At 60.3% G+C, this 19,337-nt stretch overlaps 1 protein-coding gene across 2 annotated transcripts; it reads right to left on the minus strand.

The window, feature by feature from the left end:
- Positions 1 to 1,383: 1,383 nt before the first annotated feature.
- On the minus strand, positions 1,384 to 19,235 carry TLE2 (TLE family member 2, transcriptional corepressor). Of its 2 annotated transcripts, none has more exons than XM_086477423.1 (20): positions 19,212 to 19,235; positions 19,023 to 19,108; positions 18,269 to 18,332; positions 16,853 to 16,897; positions 14,797 to 14,859; positions 14,480 to 14,554; positions 13,816 to 14,008; positions 11,580 to 11,596; positions 8,046 to 8,150; positions 7,722 to 7,766; positions 6,281 to 6,421; positions 5,057 to 5,198; positions 3,704 to 3,864; positions 3,230 to 3,306; positions 2,727 to 2,976; positions 2,291 to 2,538; positions 2,023 to 2,170; positions 1,790 to 1,940; positions 1,588 to 1,664; positions 1,384 to 1,491 (listed from the first exon to the last, which is right to left on the minus strand). In XM_086477423.1, exons 1-20 carry the CDS (start codon positions 19,233 to 19,235, stop codon positions 1,384 to 1,386), a joined length of 2,220 nt encoding a protein of 739 aa, XP_086333549.1. The 2 variants fall into 2 exon arrangements, with proteins under 2 accessions (XP_086333549.1, XP_086333548.1); XM_086477422.1 differs by having other exon boundaries at positions 19,023 to 19,120.
- Positions 19,236 to 19,337: the final 102 nt, after the last annotated feature.

Here is a 19,337-nt window from a genome sequence, read left to right on the forward strand (position 1 = left end):
TCCTGCATCGGGGCACGCTTGCTGCGCTGCTGCCAGGGCCGTGGGGCCTGGCAGCAGGACAGTGTTGCCTGTGCTCAGCCCTGCCTTGTCCCCAGGGCCGAGGCATGGCCAACCGAGGGGAAGGACACGTGGCGGCGGCTGCGGTGCCGTCGCTGGAGCAGCCTCTGTCCCTGCGGGGTGTTGGGGAGAGGCCGGCACTGGAGGAAGCGGTTTTCGAAGGAAACGAGATGTGAGCAGTCAGCGCTGGCTTATCGGTCTGGCTCCCCGCCAGAGCTGCCGTGGGGGAAGCAGGGCTGTTGCCGAGAGCCTTGGAGCGCAGCCCGCCGGCAGCCACCACGGCGAGGGCTGGCGGGGAAGCGGGGTGCCGCTGGCGGCGTTGCAGCGGCGGCCATGCCCTCCTGCCCCGAGCCCAGCCCGAGGCACAGCTCACCACATCCAGCCCCGGGCTGCGGCTGCAGCAGTGCTGGAGCTGGGTCTGCTGTGGCAGGCAGGGTCAGGGTAGGGGCAGCTCTGCCATCGTAGGAGGCTGCTGGCCAAGGGAGGGTGGGGGCCTCTCCTGGACCCCCCAGCTCCCCGTCACGGCCCAACCATTGCCATTGCCCAGAAGCGAGCCCAGCGGTGCTGCCTGGGGAAGCCATAGCTGCGGCACCCCTTGCTCCATACCCGTGAGGGGGTGCAGGGTGGGAGCAGTCCTGCTTCTGGCCCCTCCACCGCCGGGCCCTGCACCCCAGCTGCCACCGTGGGCAGGGGCTGAGCCCTGGCTCTGCGGGCCCAGCTGCAGGCGCCATTTCAGGGGATCAGGGCCAGTGCTCAGCTTCCTGAGGACCAGTTTCCATTGCTCCTGCAGTGAGATCAGCCCCCAGTCTACCACCAGACCAGCCACACTTTTGTTCTTTTTTATTAGTAAGGGATGGAAAACACAGTTAAATACATTTCTTTACTGATAATTTACAGCTCTTTCTGCAGCAGAAAATGGGGGCCATTAAATCAGTAGCAGTATTTCAGGAGCAACACTATCTCGGTTATTCTTGGCCTCATCTTGTCACCCCGCGGGCCCTCCACCTCCCCCTGACCCCAGCTCTGACAGACAGACAGGCCCTGGGCCACCCAAGCCAGCCTTGTGCCCGCTGGAGGGGGGGGGTGGGGGGGCCCACCTGGCCCAAATGGACAGTCACACCCAGCCCTCCCCTTCGACTCTGTGACTGCCAGGCAGCAACCGGGGCTGGGGGAGAGCGGCCGAGGCCCTGGCCTTGTTTTGGTGGCTGAAAGGAGAAGAAGAGGAGGGAGAGCAGGGCTGCGGGAGGGCTGGCCCAGCACGGGAGGCCTCTGCCAGCCCCAGTGCCTTTGGGCAAGGCCTGGCCCCTTCCCTGATGGCCGAGGGACTCAGTACACCACCTCGTACACTGTGGCCTTTTTGTCGCCAGAGCCCGTAACGATGAATTTGTCATTGACGGAGATGTCACAGCTCAGCACCGATGAGGACTCTTTAGACTGAACAGGAGAGACGGGGGGGGGGTGTGAGGGTGGTGCTAGTGGCTGAAGCCACCACCATCCCCCCCTCCCCCCGTGCAAATGCCTGCCACCCACCTGGAAGATGCTGGCTCCATAGGGCGTCCGCCAGGCGTTCAGCAGGTTGTCCTTCCCTGTGCTAACGAACCACTTCCCTGGGGCAGGAGACAAAGGGGGTCAGCGTTTGGGAATCTGTTCGTGGGAGCTCAGCATGGAGGGAAGCAAAAGGACCCATCAGGGGCTGCACACAGCCCAAGCAGAAAACACGGTGCTCGCCTACCGCAGGAGGCGAATTTGAGGGAGAGGACGCAGCTCTCGTGGAGGTGCAACTGGTACTTCTCAGGTTTGGTGACGTGCAGGATCTCCACGTTGCTGCTCTCCATGCCCACTGCCAGCCACTCTCCTGTGGGGCAATAGCCCAGGGAGAAGATCTGGGGGGAGAGACAGGGTCAGGCAGTGGCACAGCAGGTCCCAGCCAGTTCCGTGATGCTCCCGGTCGGCCCCAGTGCCTACCTGGGAGCTGAAGTCGTGCTGCTGCAGCTGCCGCCCCTCCCGCAGGTCCCAGCACCGCACCGTGTTGTCCAGCCCCCCTGTCCACAGCTTGGTGCCATAGTTAGAGATGTCAATGCAGCTGGCACCATCCGTGTGCCCTTGGAACTGCCTGGGAAAGAGGGGGACAGAGAGGAGGAGGTCACGGCCATCAGGGCTGCCAGCTTCCTAAGAGCCAGCGCTGCCCTCCACATTCCTGCCCTGTGCCACCAGCCACCTGCCCCAGGCTCACCTCACCATGGTCTGGTTCTGCAGGTCCCACACCACGATGTTACCGTCGCTGCAGCAGGAGAAGCAGACCTTGGCGTCGGGGCTGATGGCCAGGGCGTAGCAGGCGGGGGCAGAGGAGGTGAGCTCGGCCTTGATGCGGGGCGTGGGGGCCGCCAGGTCCCAGATGGAGAGGGTGCTGGCCTCCCCCCCCACGATCAGGCTCCGGCCGTCAGGCAGCAGCTTGCACGAGCGGATGTAGTTGTCACGGTTCTGAATTGGGATTACACAGAACAGGCAAGTGAAGGAGCTGATCAGTGCACACAGGGCGGGGGTGGGCAGGAGACAGGTCTCCTTTTCTCATCACAGACATGAGCGGACGCTCTGTCCCCCTCCATTGAAAAAAGGGCACATTCCCCTTCCCAGCCCCCACAAAATGCCTTTCTGGTCCTCCTCCTTACCAGACAGTCCAGCTGAGCCACGGCCATCTTGGTGCCCGGCTGCCCCACGTCCCACACCTTCACACAGCCCTTGCCCCCAGTGTAGACATGCTGTGTGGAGTTGCTGATGGTGACGGCGCAGACCACCTCGCCGTGGGTCAGGGTGTGGAGCTGCCGAGCGTGGCGGGGGATGCCAGAGCCGATGAGGGCGTCGGGTGGGAAAGGCACCGGCTGCATCTGCCCATCAGCACTGACGTGGAAGGAGTAGGCGCTGGAAATGAGCAGAAGAGAAGACTGAACAATCCTGCATGATGCCTGAGTGCAGGAGCCAACTTCTCCCATCAGCCACTCTTGAGCCAGCTGGAAGGTGTCTGGTGCACTCTGGCTAATAAGGGACATAATTAACCAGCTCCTTGTTACCACCCTGCCCTGGGTGTAGAAATGAGCCCTGGGGAAGGAGAACCCCCTGTGATGACCGTCTCGGCCCCTTCCTGCCCACCTTCCCTGTGGGCAGCCACACTTACGGTTTCCCTCCAGGGATGGTGGAAAGTGAAGATGAGATGGTGGAAGCCCTCAGGTGAGGGTGCGACTCAAAAGCCACCTGCACAAAGCAAAGGGCACATGACGAGCAAAGGAGGGGACACAAAGGCTGGGCTCTTGCCTTTTCCCTAATGCCACTGGGATAGGGCCAGCCCAGCTCTGTGCAAGGTCCCTGCTTGCTGCTGCCTCCACATGCAAGTGACAATGGACAAAATGGACTCCCAAAGACACAGCTACACACCAGTGGGGCCTTTGCTGAGAGCTCTGCAGCCTCCACTGGCCCCACAACCCAGACACCTCCAGAGCGGAGCCCTTCCTATGGCTGCACCCCCACGGCTTGAGCTCATTGCAGCAGTGCAGCTACTACATGCCAGGGACAGCGCATGCCCAGGACAGCAGGGGACAGGCAGCAGAGCCAACATGTGCCAGCAGATTGGGCCCGTCCCTTGGCGACTTACCATGGGGGACCGGCTGTACATCACAGCACCGCTGACCTGCGGCGAGAGGTGGATGCCCATGTACATGCCGGGGGCTGGGAGCTCCCCGTTGAGGCTGGCGTGAGGCACCATCCCGAAGGAGGACGTGTAGGGGCTGGACATGCTCAGCGGGCTGCGGAGAGCTGCACAAGGAGAGACCCGCTCACTGGCCCTGGCCGACGGGTGCGAGCGAGCATCACCTGAGGGAAAAGGGCATCTGGCAGCAGCCAGGCAGCAAGAGGCAGCATCACCTCTGCACTGGGCCCAGCCAAGCCTGGCACGAACAAGCAGATCAGGAGGAAGGCAGGCCGGTTATGGATTGGGAGCCGGAGCCAAATCCAAAGGAGAGGGGTGGCCCCTGAGTCCCATCAGTCACAGACCCGTCTTGCGGACGCAGCGCGGGAGATCAAATGGCCTCATCTCTGCTGCCAATACCTTTTCAGTCTTGGCCAGGCCAAGTTACCTGCAGTTGATGTCTGGGTGGCTCTACCTCCAGGGTTTCAAGGGTTTATTGAAATCGATTCAAATTCAATTTTCACTAAACCTCTGTAGTTTTCTAGCCCGGACAAGGGCTTAATGTCTCCAGTCCTGGCTCTATTTCTCCCTTGGGCTAGCTGTCCTGCTCCCATCACCTTCTGGTCCCTTTGGCTAGGCAGTGGCCAAGCTGTTCCAGAGACCTCTTCCCAAGGCTTCCCTAAATGCCTTCAAAGGAAACTGAGGCAGAAAAAAGGGGGGTGACCAGTTCACCACCAGCTGCCACAGATACCACTATTGAGCCCTCATCCCCCTCCCTTGTGCTTTCAGAGGGTGGCAGCCATTGACAGGGGCAGCTCGATCTCTCCCAGGGTGTGTGCAGCACCCAGCATGTGCAGACCCTAACTCCTACAGAGATCCTCAGCTGCACAGGGAGACTGGCCATGTCCTGGCCTCCTGCATCCCCATGTGCTGTTGGCGCCACTCGGCCACCCCTTCCACCCCTGCAGCCAAGCCCTGAAGCACAGAGATTCATGTAGCAACACCAAAATGACACCTTGTCGGAGAAAAATTGTGATCGCCAGAGAAAACACCTGCCCTGCAGAACACCCATAGCGAAGAGCTCTGCACATTGACACACCACCTCCAGCGGGCCTGAGCCCGTCAGGAAAGCGTTGGCTGTCAGGTACGCAGTGATTGCACATAGGTGCACGCGTTGGCTGTGGCCGATACATTGGATTACATGGAGCAAAACGGCCCCCCCAGCTCTCCTGATGGGACAGAGCATCCTGGCTCCCCTCGCCCCAGCCCCATGGCACCGACTGCAGCAGAGCGACCCCCCCGCTGTCGCTGGACACTCACTGATGGTGTCGGCGGTAGGTGCCTTGGTGGGGGGCTGCCGGAGCAGGGCGGCCGAGCTGGGCCCGGGGCCAGGCGTGAGGGAGTCACGGGGTGGTGAGGAAGAGGAAGGCTTGGAGGTGGGAGCACTGGCTGGAGCGTCGGTCTGCACAGCAGAGGGAAGAGCAGCCTCAGTGGCCGGACATCTGCCCGGGAGAGCGATCCCCAGCACCACACGCCTGCCAACAGCCTTGAACCACCCGGGAGGGGAGGCCGGCACCAGGGGGCACTGCTCTCAGACAGAGCTGGACAGGGACTTCGCCATCCTGGGCCTGATCCCCATGTCCCCACTCCTCCCCTTGGGTGCAAACACCCAAAACAAGCCCCAGTTCACCCCAAACCGCCATAATCCTGCACCCCGACAGCATCCTGCCAGCAGCAGAAGGCTCCACGGGGCCCTTACACAGAGATTTGCTGCTCCCTTGTGCAAAATCCCTCCTGTGTGGGGGGCACCCCCATCCCCAGCCTGCATGGAGCAGGACCAGGAGGATGCCTGGGACGAACCAGCCTCTCTGATCCCCACAGTTATTTCATTCCTTTCTTTTTTCTTGCCTCTCCTATTTCTTCCTCTTTTTCTGCCTGGGGATTTTGTCGACACCAGCAAAGGAAAAAAAATTAATAACAGAGAAAAGCTACGTGCTGTGCTGGCAGATTGCTCAGGGCGCTTTGTCTGCTCTAATCCGATTGTGCTGGGGAGCTGTCGCTCTCTGCTCCCTGCAGCCCCCAGCCGGCTCCTGACCCCGGGATGGCGGGGATGCATCGCTTTGGTCCCTGTGGTGGCTGGGAAGGCTGAGGAGTGGCAGGAACGTCCCTCCCCCTTCCCACATGCTGATGTTTCAATCTGAGCATTGGGCTGGTGCTTGGCAAGGAGGAAGGGATAAAATAAAAAAAAAAGAAAAAAAAAAAAGAAAAATCGATTGCTGAGAGCAGCTCTGGGGAATCCTGCAGGCAGCTGGATGGAAAATACCTGCAGAACCAGGCCTCTGCCTAACAGATGATCAGCCTCCCTCCAAGGGCACAGACCTCTGCTCCCAGTGCTGGGGAGTCCGGCAGTGGGTACCAAGCACTCGGCACCAGTGTCTCCTCGCCCACCTTTGGGCTGCAGCAGATGAGCCTCAGAGAAATTTGGGGCCACTTCCCCAACTCTGCTGCCCACCCACAGCCCAGGCTGCCCACGCTGCTCCCTACCAGACTCTGGTCCTTTGGCTTGGGGGGCGTCGTGCTCTGGCTAGAGGCAATGGAGGCAGGGCTCTCGGGCATCTCACGGCGGGCTGGTGGGAACTGGCTGCTGGGTGCACGGCTGGGGCTGCCGGGCTCTGAAGGGGGGTCCTGGGGGAAGAAGAGTCTCTGGGGAGTGGGAACCCCAGTCCCTCTGTGCAGGAGGGCAGGCACAAACAGGGGCTCCAGAGAGCCACCCCCGGGCCCAGAGCCCAGCAGGGCCTCAAGCCCCAGTCTGCTCCCCGCTGCCAGCCAGGCGAGCGGCTCATCCAGCCGTCTGCCTGAGTGACGCTAACGAGGAGCACCTGCTTAGAGGCCTCAGCTCTGCTCCACAGCCCCCTGGATGAGACACCTCCTTGATTTTTCCCTTTGAACAAAATTAGAGGTGATGGCAGATTCAGAGGATGCTGGTGGCCACAGACACCTTCACAAGGAGGGATGCTGACCAGCACACCCAAGGAACTGAGAAAGAGTCTCTTGGCAGCCCTTCCACAGCATTTCAGTGGCAAGGCCACCCATCAGCTCTTGCACTCCTATAACCATTCAATTAGGGCTGTGATTTTTATCACCATAATTACACCGACAAGCAGTTTTTGTAAGTGTCGTTTTCTGCAGAAATCCCTGCTGATGTTCCTTTCAGGGCTTGTTTTGGGAAGTGGCAGGAGGAAAAAAGACCACGTGTGTTGTTCCTCCTCCCAGTCTTCCAGGGGAGGAAAAGGGATGTCCCCAAAAACATAATCTCTGCCAAAAATAGCTGGGGCTGGGATAAAGTACTGATGTATCTGCCTTGGTGGTCAGTGAAGGTTGTACCAGAAGTGCCTGGCAGTTTGGTTGCAAGAGACTGAAATGCAGCTTACCCCCTGCACTGAGACACGGACACGGGCTCAGTGTGTAAAGACAAGGCTGCTTGAAGGCCGGGCACCGCAGGAGGCTGCCCGGACGGGGGCTGGCAGGGCCGGGCTGGGGGCATGCCACGAGCTCGCCTGCCAAAGGCAGCTCAGCATGCCTGCTGCCTGCCTGCTCCTGCCACCTCCATGGGCATGAGCTGCCAACAGCAAGCCCAGCACCCTGGGGCTCTCATCCCAGCTTATCAGTCTCCCCATATGGGATGCTACAGGAGTCAGGCTGAAACGGGATTGTGCAGCGGAGCCAAGTCTATGGCTGGCAAAGCTGAGCCCTGGCTGGCACAACCTTCAACCTGGAGCACTGCGAATGGGAATCAGCCTTGGCTGGCATCAACACACCAGAGCAGGGCTGGCACGTGTCCTGGCTGGCCTCTCCCACCCAGCAACAATGACCTGGAGCCTAACAAACCCCAAAGCTCAGGAAGTAGAGTCCCAAACCTGATGACTACAGCTTGAGCTGGATACCCTGCAAGACTTCAGTATGCCCTTAAAGGGTGTGGGTTTACCTCATCCACCACCAGGTTGTAGTCGCTCTTGTCCCCATCGCTATCCTGCAAGGAGGGGAGAAACATAGAAAGGCTCAGTCAGGAGTGGAAGGCGCTGGACCAAGCTCTGGGCTCTGCCCCATAGGACCCCAGCCAGAGACCCCATTTTCTCCTGCACATCACTTCTCGTGGACCAATGCCAGGCCCTGCAGGCAGCAACTCAACCCTCTGGCTGAGGGGCCTCCCCAGAGCTCTTCATTTTGTTCGTTTCTTTTTGCAGGATTACAGCCCTCTGCACCCAGGGCAGGCACAGAGCTCCCTGGCCACACTCCTTGGTGCACTCACATAATGCCCAGGCAGGTCCTTCTCCTCCCGCTTCCGCTTCAGCCCTGGGCCTCCTGTTGTCCGCTCCTCGTCCTGCAGGCTCTCGGGAGGGGAAGCAGAACCGCTCTGAGCCAGAGAGGGGGAGAGGAGAGGAAGGCGTGTGAGCCAGCGGGAGAGCAGACAGCCTGCAAAGCCCTGACAGACGCATTTCTTCTCCAGAAGAGACCTCCCAGTGCTGCTGGCTGCACCCAGCCGGTGTGAGCATCCAGCCAGCTACCAGTGCAACCTGTGCCACAGCCAGTTGGGGAGGCAAGGGTCCCCTTCCCCCACCAAGTGGGTGTCAGGGCTAATGAGGGAGGCACTACTCTCCCCCTCTGTGCAGACACCTGTGGCATCCCCTTACAAGCATCCCATGTACCCTTGGTCAAGAGTCCTCTAAGATCCAAATGTAGCTGGGCATAGAGATGAGGTTTACTCTGGTGCTTTACGCAAGGCTGGGGAACGTTTCCAGACCCCGGAGTTCTAGCCCAAATTCATCCATTCACCTCTGATGGGGCAGAGAGAAGGGAAGCAGGATGGGGATGATCCCTGTGGGTTGGCTGCCCACAGTCTCCTGGTGTGACAGATCCATTTTCAGGGTGCTCAGACTCACCTGTATGCAGCCCCAAACTGCCATCACCTCCCTTTCCCAGCTTGGCCCCAGAACAACTGCAAAGTGAGCTGCCCTCACCCCTTCCCCAGCCCACCCCTCACCTCTCAAACCCGGCCAGGCCCCAGGCCCCACGCCCCAGCCCCTCCCCAGGGAGAGCGCGGCTGGTCCATCAGCCCATCACTGCCTCCACCCTGGCAAAGCATCTTCCTGGCTGGTGGGCAGGAGGAAGAGGGCGAGAATAAAGCCCTGTCCAAAACCCCAAAGCCACAGGCTCCCCTTCCTTGACAGAGCAGAGGGGTGGGCAATGGGGCAGGGGGCCAACAGCCCCAGCCGGCTGACGAGCCCTGCTGTGACAGGGATGGGGGAGGACGAGGAGTGACAGCCGTGCCCTGGCCCAGCCACTGGCAGGCAGGGCTGTGTGAAGCCAGGAGCTGAGCGAGGCAGCATCCCCAGCACGGCTGGAGAGCAGATCCGCCCCTTTGGGAGATAACAAGTCATGGTGGAGTGGAAAATCCCCATCTGAGACGTGTTTACTTCACCTTAACCCTGCTGCTGCAGGAGCCAGCGGGCTGGGAAGCAGGATGGGGCTGAGCAGGACAAACGCCGCTTCCCCGAGGTGCTGCCAGCAGACACAAGGGTGTCTCAAATGCCCTCCTGCCCCCACACGCACTGCTTGGAGGAGGATAATGCAATCAAGTGGTGCCTGCCCACCCGCAGCTCCCTGGCTCTCGTGTAAACCAGAGGAACACGAGCCTGACACTCGTTACCAGAGAGGCTGCCCTTCCTCCCAAGTAGCCAGGGTCCCTGGGCCGGGGCAGTTCCTGGTGCACACTCCCCGACCTTCCCAGGACCGCCCTGCAGAGCTGTTCCTGCCGTGGGTCAGGGAGAAAACACCCCATCCCAGGGCTCCCACACTGTCGATTGTTTCCAGCACAACAGGATTAAGAGCCTCGACACAGAACCACGGAGCAGAAAGGATGCTCCCTGTCCCCCGGGTGGTGTCTGGAGGAGGTACCTGGGTGTATATGGGATCACAGGGATGATCCATCCTGCACAACACAGCTACCATCTCTCCCTCCTCCTCTCCCACCTGACCGCAAGCCTCTGAAGATCGATGCCAATTGCTCCTCAATGGAGGAGCTCATTAACCCTTCCTTCCCCTGCCTGTACCAGGAGCTGGAGCTCTGGCTTACTGCAGCCATGGAGCCTGGCAAGGCAGTCACAGACCTGGGACCCATGACAGGCTGGGGGGCTATCTTAAAAGCGAGGGTGCAGCCAAGGGTTGCAGAGGGGCTGGCAGCACTGGGCTTAGGTAAGGGGACCTGTTCAGCCTGTTTCCTAAACTGGAAACTCCTTGAAAAGGACAGAGCTGGTTATTTCAAGAGCAGCCCTTGACCTTTAGATCCTTGCATCAGCAAAGACTCTGAATTGAGGTGGTCCAGAACCTTCAACTACAAAACCCTGATGCAAACACAGCCCATCCAAGCCAGCAAAGCAAAGGGAATGGGGGCTACAAGAAGCAGAGCCCCTTTGTCTTACATTCTCCGCTCAGATGTTCTCCTGGACTCCCCAACATCCCTATGCACACATATTCGCCACTTGGCTGCTCCCACCCTCCACACTGCAGGTGGATTTACTCTCCAGCCTGAAGCACTGTGAGTTCAAACACAGCTCTGTTCCACCCTAGGCACGGCTGCATTTCAGCACTGCCTCCACCGTGCCTGTGCTAGCGGAGCAGACACCAGCTCGGGTGCAGGAGCAGGTCTGGAGCCTGTGTGTTCGCACCCCTGGGGCTCAAGCTGGGTTTGCACATGCAGAGCTGTTCGCCAAAAGCACTGGGCTGCCCCTGGTGCCAGGGCAGAAGTGCTGGGCCCTGCTCAGGGGTGACAGCAGAAGGGCTGGACACTTTGTCCCAGATAAAAAAGGGTGGGAATGCATGGCTGGACGTGGGTCAGGGCCCTCTTCGTCAGGCTGGCCTAGAAGGAGGCTCTTTCTAGCCCTTAGGGAAATCAGCTCCACCGAGAAATAGGGATGACCCCAAAATTCCTCAAATCCAGAGACTTGGCCCAGCCTCGTGAGGACCCCTGCGCTGCTTGCAGGAGCGGGCAGAGCTGCCCCAAGCCCCTCTCCCCACCTACCCCCAGCTTTGTGGCTTGCCCTTACCTTCTTGCCATGCTGAGCCTTTGCAAACCCAGAACCCAGGGGAAGGCCAGTCCTGGGAGCCTGTCACCCTAGTTACCTTGTGCTCAAACACAGACAGCCTGGAAAGGTGACTCACGGTGGCAGGGGGAGATGTCCCCTGCCCTTATCCGCCAAGCTGGGGAGGGAAGGGGGGGGGAAAGGAGGCCACACATCTGGAGAAATGAATGGGAGACCCAGAGCCTGCAGCAGAAGGAGAGCAGGGTGCCTGCGCTGCAGCACACAAGGGAACACCATGGACCTGCCTTGCCCGCAGAGCTGCCCCCTGCCCCAAGTAGCCCCTCAACCCCAACGCCAGTCCCTGCCACTGCCTCCCCTCGTGATGGAGCACCAGACAGGGGACAGCTCGGCCACCTCTGTGCTGTTTGATTTGGAAAGGTCAGGAAACAACATTCCTGGAAATCCTACTGCCAGCGCTTGCCAAGGGAGCCGGCTGCAGCGCCTAGCTGCCCCAAAGCCAAGCCCAGCGTTGCCCCCGGGTGCCCTCCCCGCAGCTGGGCTCCCCCAGCACCCGCAGCCCTTCCCGGGAGCTGGCAGCCAGCTCTGCATCCCACCTGGAGCAAGCTGGAGGTGCTCAAAGTGCCTTGGGGATGGCAGGCTGCCGGGCAGGGCCCTGTGGGGGGAGAGCCTGACCACTTGCCCACCCCTTGAGGCCAGATGAGGCCACCAGCCAGGCCAGAGCCAGCTGTGCCGGCACGACTTACCCGGCTCGGGGTGCGCTCTGGAGCCCAGGTGGGAACAGGGAGAGTGTCCAGGCAGGTCCATGGCAGCGAGGCAGAGGGGAGGAGAGGAAGAGGCTGTTAATGCAGAGGCTGTGCCCCAAGTACCCGAATAGGGAGGAGAGGGGGGCACTGCAGGGCGACACGGGAGGAGACAGCGGGACATGGGCTGAAAAAAAAAAAAAAATCACACATGATTTCCCACTTCGCCCATCTGCAGCATGGATTCTCTGATGTCTAACAGGAGGTGAACACGTTGGTCTTCCTCAGGGAAGCAGGGGGGGGGTCTCCATCCACCCACCTACTTTCAAGAAATTCATCCCAGCTTTGGAATCCCTTCCCTGGATGGGGTGATGGGTCCAAGGCTGCCAGGAGGGGACGAGCCCGTCAGCCGGCCAGACCTCCTGAATCACACCCATCCTATTTCCTTAGGCAGCCATGATAAAAAGCCCTGCTTGGAAACCGTCCGAAGCCTTTTTACATGCTCAACAAAAGGGGCCCACCTCCCTGAGCTCAGAGAAGAAGTGCCAGGCATTTGCTACAGACCTAAGCAAGGGGTTATGGTCTGGGGTCTAGAAACCCTCCCTGACTGATTTTTGCTCCTAACGATCACATCAGCATTTGGAGAGAACAAACTTCTCCCAGTCTCTGCTGGCAAGAGGAGGCAAGAGGCTATCAGGAGATGATGGACCCTCTGTGTGGGCGGTTGCTCCGAGGCCACGGTCAGCACGAAGCCGGGGAGCGACCGGGTGCCTGCCGTCAGCACTTCAGCCCTGGCTCAGCTTGATCCACACCAGCTCCGGCTAACTATGGCAGAGCACCAGGGATTAACCCAAGCCACATGTAGCATTTAACTAACTTCTTTTTTTTTTTTTTTTTTTTTTTTTTAAACGGGATTATTCCGGGTGGTTTTGTGCTCTATGCCACAGCCCCTGCCAAGGAGCAGCTCCAGGCTGTGCGTGCTGAGGGCTAAGGCAGGCACAGCACAGCCGGCTCCCATCCTCTTTCTGGAGCTTGTTTTTCTCCTTCAGGGAAAAGCCATCCTTAAAGACATGCTGACAGAATTAATGCCACAGACACCTGCGCACAGGGGTGCAGAGCGGACACAGGCAGTTTCCTGCTGCGCTTTTCACCACCTTTAAACCTCACAAGCAAAACTGGATCATTAGGAAAATGCAACAAACCCCTCCACTGCCCAGAGTTGCTGTTACTGTTGGGTCCTGTCCCAGCAGCATCTCCAGGCCCTGAATCAGGGACACTGGGAGCAGCCAGCACCTTCCCCAGAGGAGCATCGCTACAGCTGCTAAATTTTACTACCTCTTTCTAGTCCATATTGCGGCTGTGCTGCCCAGAGCCCTCTGTCCGCACCTCAGGCTTCCTATCAGCAAACACACCCGCTGCCTGCACTCTGCAGAAAGTCAACTGAGCTCAGAGCAGCTTCTCCTTCATGCAGCACCTCAACGACAAGCAAAGCTGGGTGGTGTTATTAATTTGGCCCAGGCCTGCCAGTAGCATTCAGAGCACCAATTTAACGATGATTAAATATTGATGATGTTTGTAAAGCACTTTGTGACCCTGATAGGAGGCAGCACCCATAAGGATGAGGAATTACTGCTATTTACAAGGCATCACACACACAAGGCTCTGCTTGCCGAACTCCTTGCCACAGACCTGTGGCTCCCACAGTTTCTGCCAAGGGCTTGCAGCAGTATTTTCCCCTAATTCCCTCTGCTTCAGGCATCAGATCTGTATCTGGTGTAAGCCTTGGTGTAAAAAATAGAGAGGGTTTCTCTGTGGTGAGGATCTCATGCCCTCCCAGCTGCCTCGTGGAGGGGGGACCCTCACATACACTGGAAATGCCCAGGGGAGTGGCAAGACCCACGTGTGCATACAGGCTCACAGCCCTGCTGCCCAGCATCTGGGGTGCACACACAGCTGCCCCCGCACCGCTGCACACCATCACTGCACGGCAGCTGCTCCCCAGTCAGAAATAGGGCCAGCCTCCCGGGGCCGCAGATATTTAATTAGCTGGATCTGTCACTCGCAGTGCTCGCCGCTCCCCCTGGCCCCAGGGAGCAGCTGCCAGGCATTGAAGAGCCCTGGGAAACAGAGCAGGCAGCAGGATCCCTCCCAGCACTGCCCATGCACCTCTGGGACGTCTGTCCAGCACTGACTCAGCCAGCCTTCGAAGGGTTAATCCAGCTGTGCTTCTCCCTCTTACCTCTGTTCTCCCCATCCTGGGCCACTCTGTCCTCCTTGGCAGCCAGCTGAGACTGTGCCATCAATGCCCCCGAGAGGGCCAGGAGCCCCGAGGTGCCGCTGACCCCGCTCAGGCTAGAAGGCTGCATGCTGGAGGGGTGGGGTGCCAGCGGGATGGGGGATGCATGGTGGGAGAGGTGCTGAAGCTGCTGCTGCTGAAAGAGAAAGAGCAAATGGTCCTGGATCCGGGAGCAGAGAGCCGCAGCCATGCCCGGCACCCCTCAGCTTCCCCCATGAACGGCGATGCAAAGCGCAATGGGATGAGACACAACAGTGAGCACAAGGAGGGGAGCAGAGCTGTCGAGGCTGCACAATCCGGGTCACATCGCCTGCCCCTTCCACCCAGCGCACCTCAAGCACCTCCCCGCTGCAGGTGTGATCCCAACACATGGCAGACGAGCCCAAGCCGCGGCTCTGCCCCGCTCTGCTCAGGGTGGCAGGGCCAGGGAGGATCCCTGAGGCCATCCACCACCTTCGGGAGACAATGACAAACCCTCTCACCGCAAGGGACCGGCCCTGGGCTTATTGAAGCAGTGAAGACCCTGGCTTCCCCCATCACTGCACTGCATGGTCTGAACCCCCGAGCAGGAAAGAGCCTTGGCCTATGGCCGGGCAGCAGGACTCACCCCGACGATGCTGTTCAGCTCCCCCATGGTCACCTGCTTGGCGCGCTCCACAGCCTGCAGGACCTGCTGCTGGTGCTGGGAAGGAAGAGCGCGGGGAGGTGACACTGTGCTCCTGGCCCGAGGGACCACATGTCCCAGCATTGCCCCAGCCGCCCGGGGCTGCACGGCCCCCTCTCCCACCCCTCCAGCCCAGGTACAGAGGTCCCCCCTCCACCCCAAACCTGCCTTTGTTCAGGCTGGACTCGGGCTTGCCCCTTCCCAAGGGCCTCGAGAGAAGCCTGAGCAGCCAGGTGCACATCCCCTGCCTCCCCCCTTACCTCCTGCGTCAGAAAGGGTATAATCTGGGCACAGATGGCACTCAGTCTCTTGACAATCTCTGCCTGAAAGAGGAAGCAGGTATCACCACGGACCGGAGGGCTCTGAGCCCCATCCTGTCCCCTCCAGCGGAGAGGAGGGCAGCCAAGCACCCTGCAGACGCGCGCAGCCTCTGCGGAGGAGTTAAACTCTCCCCACCCACACCCGCTCAGCCTAAACCCTCCTGCTGCCTCGGCGTCCCTGCTGGGATTTCCCAAGCTGCTGCCAAGGGAGGACTCTGCCCAGGGCGGTGGGACCCTCCCAGGCTGTCAGGTCCCCCCCAGGCACACGGGAGGGAACCCGACTCCTAAATCCCTCTGTGGATCCAGGCCAAGCGGAGCTCTGAGCTGTCAGTCCCTTCGCAGCCCAGCTGGCTTTGCTCAGCCCAAACCCATCTTGGCTTTGCGGGCTGCCGCTCTCGCAGCCAGCGGGCAGGCTGGCAGGGTAGGAGGAGAGCTGAGCCGCAAGCGCTGGCAGCGGGCCATCGGCACGCTGCTTGCTCTCCCCCTGGCTTCGAGTCCAATGTTCAGGGAGAGAGCAAGGGGGATGCAAAATTCACACAAACGAATTCAGCCCTCTCTACATCGTGCCAGCAAAGCCCTGTGAGGCACCAACAGTGGTACCTCCTCTGCCCTCCCTGCCCCAGCTGGAGCAGGGTCCCCCACCGCCACACCAGCCGAAGCCCCGGGCCAGCCGGCAGCTCTCCCTGCTCTGGGAGCAGAGGCACAGAGACTCTTGTACCTGTCCCCTGCCCAGCACGCAGCAACGAGGAAATGCAGAGGACCTGGCGCGTCCTCTCCTCAGCCTGCGGTTATAGACAGACCCACAGCCCAGCCACGTCCCCACCGGGTAAGCGGCATTTCCCAAGGGAAGGGACTGTGGCTTCTAGCCCAGCCTCTCCAAAAGAAAACCTGCACCTCCGAGGGCAAGCTTGATTCCCCCACACCCGCTGCAAATCCAGCCTGGCACTGGCAGAGGGACTGGCTGCTCTGAAGGGTTTTCTGATCTCGGGTTTCCGACAATCCCTGACAGCATTGCAGAGAGGTCAAACCACGCACAGAGCCGGTGAAGAACAAAGGGAACATTTACCTGCTGCGCTCAAAGGCTGCCTGCTCCCTGGGAGCACACCCGTGCCCCACCAGCACCTTGGTCACCCGCAGGTCATGCCTGCTGCATCAGCCACCGCCCAGACACCCACGCAGGACCCCAAGAGCCAGAGACACCCCTCCTCCTCCGGACCTCTCCTGCCCACACAAGAGCCAGGAGCTGGACCTGGGTGGGCCACGGCTTCCTCTCCTCAACCACTTGACCATCGCCTCTGTCACCCCGTGTGGCTCGGGCCACCCCTGGGTCCCAGTCCCACCGGAGCTCAGAGCACGTGGGGATGGCAGGAACGTGGGCTCTGCAACTCTCCCTGCTAACAAAAGGAGCAAACTTGGAGGGGCTGAGCCAGCTGGAGGAATATGGCAGTTGACTTGCCACTTTGTCAGGCATTGGTCCAAACTAATTTCCCTGGCAGAGCGCCCGTGATGACTAGATTGATAAATCTGAAGAGGGAAAGCAAATTAATGCTGGAACAAAAGGGGAACCAAGGAAGGGTGAAAACACTCCTCTGGCTTCAGGAAAGGAAAAGGAGATTAAAAAAAAAAAAAAGAAAAGAACGACAATCCATTTGCCTCTGGGCTCAAGCTCCTGCTGTTTCCTCCATATTCCCTCCTGTGCCTGGGGCCCCAGGGAACTGCTGTGGGGAGGTGCTCAGGGCTCACCGCCAGGCTCTGAGAGGTGCCTTGGGATGGCAGGGAGGAGGCCCTGTCCCAAGGCACCTACCAGAACTCAGTACCGCACAGCCCAACAACTGCTGAACCCCTTTGCCAGCCAGTCCCTCGCACAAAGCCGTGCTACATCTCCCGTGCCATTACAGATACACGGGGACGACGGAGGTAATTTTCCAACAAAGTCTACATCCTTGGCCTCTTCCCCACCATCCCCTGGCTGCTGGCCTGGACCCACCTCACTCACCTGCTTGTGCATTTCAATGTTCAGCCCGTAGGACATCTCGTAGTACTGAGAGCAAAATCACAACACAACCTGGTTAGGAGCTGCCCAGAGCAACAGGCCCGTGACCAGCCAAGGGCTCGTGACCAGCCCACCCCTGCTCGCCCCAGCCAAACTCCGCCGCCACTGCTGAGGGTCCCTCCTCCCCCCAGCCCATGAGAAACCGTGGTCCAGCACACCATGGGCCGAGATCCATGCCACAAGCCTGGGACAAGGTAGGGCACAGACACAGTGTATGCTGCTTAACATCTGTGATTATTACACTGCAACTTCTGCATTAGTTTAAGCCAGTGTAAGCCAGCCTTGTTGCCCCCCACATCCCCTCCTGTCCTGGCCTGTCCCTTCTCAGTCCTAACCTAGACCCACTCCCTGATGCAGCTGCCCATCTTGTCACACAGGTGGCCATACCTGAGCAAAAGCAAAGATGATGTCGGGTTACACCTTTCACTAGTGACTCTGGCAGTGGTGACAGCAGCAGATCCCATCCCCTCACCCCTGAAGACGCGGAGAAGGGCAGAACGGAGGACCTGCCTTCCTCCAGCAAAGCCCCTTTGAAAGGCAGCAGCCCACCTCTGGGAATCCCCGAACCGCCGGGATGCGGGAAGGGATCCCAGCTGGTGGGTGACAGGAACATGCCCTGCGACGCCGATAAAGCCTGGTACCCCCTGGCCTCATGAACGGGCCTGTCATCACCCAGCGGATAGGGGTTGCCCAAGTTTAGGTCTGTTTGCCTTTTGGATGGCATAATTTGTGTTCCACTTTTCCCTAGAGGGGCCGATAACATCAGATGCTGAAGGACAGGGAATGCCGGTCCAGCTCTGCAGTTCCCATCCTCTTCCCTTCCTTCCAGCAGCTACCCCCCTTCCTGCCAGGGCTGTCGGCAGAAGGCCTGGTGCTGGCTGGTGCCCCCGGCAGGTCGGTGCCAGGGCCTGTTAACCCCACACTGACAACTGCAGAAGGCTCCTGCCCTGCTCCTTCTAAAGGCAGCTTCCCCTTCCACCCAAAACACCAGCCTTGGCGTATCACTTCCAAAACACTCCTCGCCTTGGGAGAGAGACAGGGAGGAGGGGGACAAGGGAAAAAAAGAAAATAAAAGAGACAAAACCCATGGCATGATTCCTGGGCTCAAGCAGCACCGAGTGGCAGCAGCCATCAGCAGAAGAGCCAGCCGTTGCTAGGAATAACGATTAACTCCTTCCTAACTCAGGCATCCCCCACCACCCCAGCCAGGCCCCGGCCAGGCATCCCCCGGGTACGGGGGGCTCGGGGCGGCCGCCAGCCTCTTCAGGTGAGCGGAGCCCCAAGCCCAGGCCCTCACCGGAGGGCAGCAGTCAGGAATGCTTTGGGGGAGGCAGGGGGGACAGGGCAGGGGTAGCTCACCATGACATAATGTCTCTGCATCTCTGTCTTCTCGCTCACCAGCTTCTCACATTCCAGCTTCAGGCTGCAAAGAGGATCCACGGTTTTCATTCATGGACCCACAACTCCTGCCCCATCCCCCCAGTTCTGGCTTTCCACGCCATGACCTCAGCAAGCGCAGTGCGTCTCCTGCCTCCCCCCGCAGTCTGATGGGGCCACGGGGGTGCCACATGCCCACCCCTCGTTGGTGTTGCCATCCCTGGGGGACCTGAACCTCTGCGGCCCCCCCCGCTCCCCCCAGATGGCCCATTGCACCCACCCGGTGCTCTGTTCCCACAGCACTGCTGCCGTCCCCTCCACGTTGCCCTATATTCAGCTCAGCCAGAGGAAACCAACCGCGGGTGGTCTCCCCCTTGGGACCCCCACTCAAGACCTGGTGCCCCAAATCACGGCTTCACACCACCCCTCAGCCTGGACGCCTCTCCTGTTTTTCCCAAAGCGCTCCTTTCACCAGGACCCCTTTCTCCGTCTTCTCCTGCCCCAATTCCCCCGGTCTGCACAACACCCTCCCCCCGTGCCCGGACTCCCCTCTCCCCATGCCCTCGGTCCCTGTTACCCCCTGCTCTGGATGCTCACCTCTGCCCACAGCCTTGTCTGACCCCCGGCCACCCCCTGCCCCCGAAGCCACCCCGTCTCCTCCCCTCCTGCCCCACGCCCCCACCTAAAACAGGGCTCTCCCGCCCGCAGCTCCTTTCCCGACCCCGCAGCCCCTCACCTGTGGTACTGAGCCTGCAGGAACTGGAATTCCTCCTTGATGCGGTCGCAGATTTCCAGGACCGAGAACTTGAAGGGCTGCCCGGGCTGGAGGGGGGTCTGGGGAGAGACGGACCGGCTAGAGGCTGCGGCCCCGCCGCGCTACCCTCGCCCAGCCGCGCCGCCGGGCCCCCGCCGCCCCAGTACTTACCGGGTGCCGTCCGTGCGGGAACATCCTGAGGGCCCGGGCCCCCGCCCCGGCCCCCCCGCTCCCCGGCCCCTGCTCCCCGCCCGTCTCCCCGCCCCTGGCGGGGGAGCTCCCCCCACCGGGCTCCGG

The sequence above is a fragment of the Leptosomus discolor genome, chromosome 24 (genome assembly GCF_034619465.1).
Source record: "Leptosomus discolor isolate bLepDis1 chromosome 24, bLepDis1.hap2, whole genome shotgun sequence".
NCBI lineage: Eukaryota > Metazoa > Chordata > Aves > Leptosomiformes > Leptosomidae > Leptosomus > Leptosomus discolor.

What these genes read in the sequence shown, in the direction of transcription:
- TLE2 (XM_086477422.1), bottom strand. Translation starts at nt 19,235, where the DNA reads ATGTTCCCGCACGGACGGCACCCG. An exon ending in TGCAGAGACATTATGTCATG is followed by an intron (nt 16,898 to 18,268) that starts GTGAGCTACCCC and finishes TTTTGCTCTCAG; the next exon opens with TACTACGAGATGTCCTACGG. An exon ending in AGGACCTGCCTGGGCATTAT is followed by an intron (nt 7,767 to 8,045) that starts GTGAGTGCACCA and finishes CCCTCCTTGCAG; the next exon opens with GATAGCGATGGGGACAAGAG.